The 7259-nt window shown below is 33.4% G+C and overlaps 1 protein-coding gene across 1 annotated transcript; it reads right to left on the bottom strand.

Moving 5' to 3' along the window:
* Window positions 1–1630: 1630 nt before the first annotated feature.
* LOC111052169 lies at window positions 1631–7259 on the bottom strand. The gene is made up of 2 exons (XM_039435346.1): window positions 5954–7259; window positions 1631–2699 (listed from the first exon to the last, which is right to left on the bottom strand). Exons 1-2 carry the CDS (start codon window positions 7257–7259, stop codon window positions 2302–2304), a joined length of 1704 nt encoding a protein of 567 aa, XP_039291280.1. The 3' UTR covers window positions 1631–2301.

The following is a 7259-nucleotide window of genomic DNA, read 5'->3' as shown; positions in this document are numbered from 1 at the left end:
GCGGATAATGACCAAAAACCAGGTTTTTCACGGTTTTCTCGAAAACGGCTCTAACGATTTTCTTCAAATTCAAGCCATGGGTAGCTATTCATAAGTCCTATCAAATGACATGAGTTATTTCCTTGGAAAATTGCAGGAGCTCCGTAATATTCTTGAGAAAAATGGCGGATAATTACTAAAAAACCATGTTTTTCACGATTTTTTCAAAATAACTTGACCGATTTTTTTCAAATTCATACTCTGTATAGTTATTTATCAGCTCTATTAACTGGCATGAGTCTCCTTTCTGGGAAACTAATGGGGGGTCCACCCCATCCTTGAGAAATGGACTTTGTAACCTTCTTCTCGTGCATGAGGTAGGTAGGTAGAGCAGTTCATAAAAAGAACACATAGTCGAGATATTTCATCTGTAGAACAGCTGTTTTGACGACTTTAAAAAAATGACGACTAAAAAAATCATTGAATTTCACAATTTACACAAAGGAAAAAGTACTCTGAAAACAATTATTTATACACATATACAAAAGTCTGATCGTAGTTTCGAATATGAGCAAGGAAAGTTGTGTGAGTGTACCACACCAGATTTTTCATGAATGTTATTACTGGAGTAGTATGATCAGTTCATGTCAGTCACTTCATCAGTTCAAATATTTCAAATTCACCAAATAAATCGCTATTCTTCCATGTAATTCTACCCTATCGTCCGTTGGATTCAGAATAATTATTTTACTACTATTATGCATTTATCTTTGGGATTTTGATTTACATTGTGGAAGGCTGTGAGAATCTATCCAGTATAACCCTAAACGTTGGCTTTCTTAATATTTTGTGCATAGGCCTAGAAATCGAAATATTTGGTATTTCTCTTGAGAATGTTTCTTACTTTGAAAAGCCAAACGTCACTTGAATGAATTAGCAGGAGACAAGCTGGAAATCAATGGGGCATCCTATGAGGAAAAACAAGTACGGTAATCAGTCAAATTGTCAGCCATTATCGCTATCCAATCAGGTACCTAATAATGAAAATTATCTTATTGGTACATTATTATTAACCAATTTGTGGGGAAACTGCAATAAGTTATTTTAAATTTTCTTGACTTGGTCAAACTAAAAGTTTGACTGATGGCAATTTTTAAAGTTTATTTTTATTTTTCTCACAGTGTCTAATATTCCCAGTAAAGAACGACGACATCAAGTATTATAATATTGATGTTTATAATTTATATACATATAATTATTTAATTTATCAATGGAATTAATCAAGCTGAATTCAGAATTTGATTTATTTTTAATGAATATTATATTTCATTTACCTATTATGTAGATGAAAATAATATATACGTAATTAATAGAATGGAACATAATTTTAAGATGACTACATAATTTCTAGGATCATCAAGTAATTAAATTTTACAAATAAATTGGGGTTCATAACTTAAACATTTCAGTTCAAGAATTAAACTCTAGGCTACACAAATTTTTATCAAATAGAAATATACCTATACTAGCTGCGTGGCTAGTAAAGTCTCATTCAAATTATTATAAACATTAAATCAAGAATAGTAAGTAATGTTCAATATGATAGAATTTATAAAGACCGTAAAAAAATCGTAAGTCCAGAAATCTATGGTATAAAATTCTGCTACAGACCTAATAGGTAGGTACTCACCAAGCACTTTTAAAAAACTGAAGGCAAAGCCCAAAATTGTATCATATTAAAAAAAAATTTCATTTTCCATGTAGTCTTATTTATTGTTTAATTTAAAGGGTTTTCTATAATTTTAATTGATAAGATTGGTTAGCGCGTGTGCTATTTTTAAAAGAATATCTTATAAAGTTAATATCAGTTGCTTTTCTTTATCAAAATGATGGATTTACTTATTCATGCACAAGAAACCATAGAATTAGCCTATTATTCCCTTATCTACAAAGCAAAACTCTCATAAAGTTTTCTTTTTAATCTGTTATAATTATTTTATAGAAGATTAGCTTCACAATGTTATTTTCTAGACCATTCACAAATATAACTTGAAACAAACATTATAAAATAATTTATAGAAACTGATTTTTAAACAATAATAAAAAACTTAGTTGCGGTAGGCTATTATTTTTTCAAATACAAAACACAATAGGCTACTTAGCTTATCAGGACAAATATATTTATCAATTCTTTGTAGATTAGGCCTACGTATTTTAGCTGTTGATAAAGTATTTTGTTAACACTGAAACATCTCTTGGATACTTTATAAGTTAGGCTTTTGATGTACAAAAACGGGCATTATCAAGAACGGTATGTTTGATTCAGCACTTACATAAACTAGAAACTAAACCAAACTTCTTAATTCGACGGCAATTTTTCACTGTGATTTTTGGTGAATTGTTCGGCATCCTTCTTGCATCCGACTTGTTGCGGTCTTTGATGTAGTCTTTATTTGATGTAGAGGTGCTCTGCATCAGGGTTGTCAATAAGAGCGACCGACGACTGAGTCGATGATCTGCGACAATCTGGTGGCCGGCTTCCAGTTGTCTGTCAGGCCTTATAATCGACAAACACACGTTGCCGTTCTCATCGACATTTGGGTGATAGATTTTCGTCTTGAAAATTAATTGCGGAGGCTTAAAAGGATACTCAGCTGGAAACGTTATCTCAATCCGAAAAGCTCCCAAGTTGAATGGATGAGTGGCCGGAATCAACAGACCTTACATAACATAACATAACATAATTTCTTTATTCATAAATTTGTACAGTGTATACAATGAATAGTGTCATTAATATATATCTTTGATTAGATACAATTAAAAATAAAATGCATAACAAATAAAACATACAATCATAAGAACAAGACAAAAATACAAACATACAAACATACAATACAATTCAACTCATAGGAGCTGATCTCATTCATTCAAATATTCATTTATATTATAAAGAGCTCTTCTAGTTAAATATCTCTTTAATTCCAATTTGAATTTATTGGGATTCAGCTCTTGTTGGATTCGCGTCGGAAGCTTGTTATAGAACTTGGCTCCTATGTATGTGGGCTTCTTCTTGTAGAACTCAAGTCTATGGCTTTGCAAATGTAAAAGTTTATCTCTGTTTCTAGTGCTGTACCTATGATTATGTCCTAACGTCAAAATATTTCCAAGATTTTCTTTCACACTCATTATTGTCTCAAAGATGTAAAGACTGTAAACTGTCATTATATTCAAGTGAGCGAAATGTTCTTTAACTGATACTATGGGGTCTAGGTGTAAAATTATTCTTATAGCTTGTTTTTGTGATTTGAGAATTGAATCCATGTTCTGATTTGAAGTAGATCCATAAAGACTTATACCAAAGGCTATTATAGAGTGTATGTAGGCATTTTCCGCGTTTCCATTTTACAAAACGGAGACATTTTTCTAAGAGCATTATAATCCACTCGATACCCGTGACAAAACCCTTGTGACATGTTCTGTCCAATTCAAGTTTTGATCTACTGTTAATCCCAAGAACTTGGTAGAGGTGGACTGAGAAATGACTTTGTTGTCCAAATTTATTGAAGGAAAAAATGTTTTTACCTGCTGTGTAGTAAATGTCAATAGGTTCGTTTTACTCATATTAATTATTAATTTATTGTTCATCAGATGTTTTGCCAAAGTGGAGAGGTTTGATTTTGCTATTATCTCAATTTCATTCTGGGATTTGGCTGATATTTTTAGGTTTGCGTCATCAGCATACAAAACTAGCTCACTATTGCCTTCGAGATATGGTATACCTTTCAGATAACAGATAAAGAGAATTGGTCCCAGAATTGAGCCTTGGGGTACACCGCACCTACTTGTTCTCATTTTTGAATTGAAGGTATTCCTGAATCCCTTGTGATTCATATGACTTATTTGAACAAACATTTTCCTGTTCATGATGTATGATTCAAACCACTTGTAAGATACACCTGTCACCCCTAAAGTTTTAAGACGACCAAGCAAAATCCTGTGCGAAATGCTATCAAAAGCTTGTGTGAGATCTAAAAATATCCCGACTGCTCTTTCAGAGTTATCTATCGAGTCAATGACAGATTCGATAAATTTTGTTGCTGCTGTCTTGACTGATTTTCCTTTACGGAACCCGTGCTGAAAGGAGTCGAGAAGTTCATTTTTCTCCAAATATTCAAGAAGCTGGTCAGAAACTACACGTTCGTAAATCTTGGAAATTGCTGGTAATAGAGAAATCGGACGGTAATTGTTAATATCATTCTCATCATTCTTTTTATGTACTGGGATAATTTTTGAAATTTTTAACTGCTCAGGAAATACTCCGGTAATAAGAGAAGAGTTTATCAGATGTAGCAGTGGCTTCAACAAAACTTTTTTGGCTTTTTTAATGATGATGATTGGTACGTCATCGTATCCTGCACTGTACTTACATTTCAAACTAGAGATAATTTTATCAAGTTTCATGTAATCAATAGTTTTGAATCTAAATTCTTGATCAATGACATTCGCAAAACCATCACTTTGTGTTGAGTTTTGAGAGTCTCCTATATCTATTTCCTCTTTCGAAAAGTAACTCAAGAAAAGTTCACATATTTTCTTTGGATTAGAACAAATCTGCTCTCCACTTTTTAAAGTTAGGTTTCTAAATAGTTTATTTTTATTTCCTACCTCCGTGTTTATTATTCTCCAAGTCTCTTTTATAACATTTTTGGAATTTTTTATTTTGTCATCATAATAGTTTTTTTTGCTTTGGATTAGTTTTGCCCTTAATATCCTAGATCTTTCCCTAAGATTAATATTTCTAGTTCTATCCCTGGATAATCTTGCACTATTAGTTTGATGGATGAGTTCTTCCTTATCTACTTTCAACTCTGGTGTTATCCATGACTTTTGGTTAATATTCTGTTTCACTAACTTTCTTGGAAAATATGTATTAAAGTAATGGGAGAAGGCTTTATTGAAAGTATCATATTTACATTTGACGTCGGAGTTAAATACATCAAGCCAAGTTTCCTGACTTAAAGCTGAAATGAACATGGAGATGTTCTCATCAGAGAAGCTTCTACAATATTTAAATATAAATGTATCTTTTTTACTGTTTTTAGCCTCATCTATTTTTATCTCAACAAGCTGTGCATCATGATCAGATAGTTGTGTATTTATTCCAGAAACACTGATTATCGAGCTGTCAATATTTGTAAAAACATTGTCAATGACTGACTCTGTAGTTTCGGTGATCCGAGTAGGAAAATCAACCATGTACCAGAATTACCAATTATAAGCGGTAAGAAGATTAATCACCTCTCTACTAGAGCGAGTACTTTTTGTCATGTCTATGTTAAAATCACCAATCAATATTACATCATTATACTTATGATTTGCAATATCTAACAACGTGTTTAGTTTCTGGATAAAGATACTTTCGTTTGTAGGTATGGGGGATCTATACAAACCCAAAATCAGCATCTTTCTTCCACCATATGTGCATTCCAACATACATATTTCTAATATTTTATCTTCCGTAAGATCTGAGATATTTTTAATTTTAACCGGTTTAACATTCTGTAATTTTTTGTGAGTGAGTATCATTACACCTCCCCCCTGGTAGTTTTCCCTGGTGTAAGAAGTATTTAAAACATAATTTAAAAAATTTATGTGAGGTATTTATGAGAATAAACTTTGTGCTCAGTGAGAACAACTATGTCAGGTTTTATGTCATCTAAGGTGATTTCTAGAGATTCAATAGCTGAAGAAAGATGTCTGATATTTTGATGTAATATTTTGACTTTTTTGTTTAAATTACCTATTGTTGATTTGTTTGATGAATTTCTTCTACCATAACAAATATTTTTTTCTATTATTATTATCATCAGAGTTCATGACCTCTATAGCTTTTTCAGTCTTAGTTACACAGTCTTGTTCAAGATTTTGTCTGATATGGAAATTTCTAAAAAATCAGTTTCTTCAAGGCACTCACCAGCCGACAGTACACCATTATCCACTATTTGAGAAGAATCCAGCCGACCAGAATGAAGCACTGAGCTCACTGAGACAGGAAAAACTGTTGGATTGGTTGATTTAGGTCTTGTTCCGATTGAAGCAGCAATATCCAATATGATTTCACTGATATATTTCTTCCCCCGATAGTTCAGGTGTAGGCCATGTGAAGTGTGGAACCGCGGCCCCAAAGAGCTCAAATCCGTAAAGTGGACGTTGGAGAAATGTTTTGATAATTTTTCCAAACGTTCATTAGTTCTCCGTATCTCCTTATTGACGCAAGACCAACTGGGAAGATCATGGCGATGCGGCACTGAGAAAATTGAAACATTGGTATGCTGTAACCCCTCAAGCCTCCGTTTGTACAATCGGATAAAATTATCAGCCTCATTGCAGGCAACATCATTAGTTCCAGCAATAATTACAACAAGGTCCTTCTTGTCCAAATCAGAGCATATACCCTCACATTCTTCTGTAACCTTATCAAATTTTGCGCCCGGTTTCATCATATGAGAAACTCTATAATCACTCTTTGAACGAATTATATTGGAGACCCTCCTGCCCTGACTGGCAGAGAAACATCTTATTTTAGCTTCATGAGTTCTTCTATTAAGATTACTACTTTGTGGTTGTAGTTTGTTAGCACCTTCAACGGATACACCAGAGCATTCAGAGACTAAGTTCTTAGCTTCTCGTCCTGAGAAAGCCCTCTTAAATCTCTCCTCCATCTCAACCCCATCCTCCCAGCGACGTTGCCTCAATTCCATCAATTCTAGTTGTCTCCCTTTCAACTCTTTTTGAAGATTTGAGCAATCTAGACATGTAATCTTTGTTTTCGTTTGAGTTGACTCATTAACAAAACTCTTACATTCAATAGTTTCTAGTCCATTTATTACTGACTGTGCACCGTTTTCGTTGACTATGGCTTCTCTTTCTCTGATAATCTTCCTCAATTCATCCTCGGACTCCAACAAATCATTTACCTTTAGTCTCAATTTTTTTATTTCATTTTCAGATTCCTCCTCAATGCTCAAAGACTCCTCAAAGCTTTGGACTCTCCTTTGTATCTCCTCATCTAATTTCTTCCTGAGATAAGAGTTCTCCTCTGAAACCTCTGTCAAGTTGAACTGCAAATCCGAGTTGGTTTTCAAGCAGGCATCGAGACGATTCAATGTATAAATCAAATGAGGAAAAATGTCAACTATTGAGTCACTTGAATAGCGTGAAGAAATGACTCCGAGTGCGCCATGCAACTCTATGGCCAACTCAATAACCTCATCATGCAT

Source organism: Nilaparvata lugens, chromosome 9 (assembly GCF_014356525.2).
Source record: "Nilaparvata lugens isolate BPH chromosome 9, ASM1435652v1, whole genome shotgun sequence".
NCBI classification, from domain to species: Eukaryota; Metazoa; Arthropoda; class Insecta; order Hemiptera; family Delphacidae; genus Nilaparvata; species Nilaparvata lugens.
Note: the sequence above shows the minus strand (reverse complement) of the source record. Positions and strands in the feature narration are given on the sequence as shown.

Coding starts and splice junctions, on each gene's coding strand:
- LOC111052169 (XM_039435346.1), bottom strand. CDS start 7,259: ATGCATGATGAGGTTATTGAGTTGGCCATAGAGTTGCATGGCGCACTC. Junction 2,700..5,953: donor TAATGGTGTACTGTCGGCTG/GTGAGTGCCTTG, acceptor ATGTTATGTAAG/GTCTGTTGATTCCGGCCACT.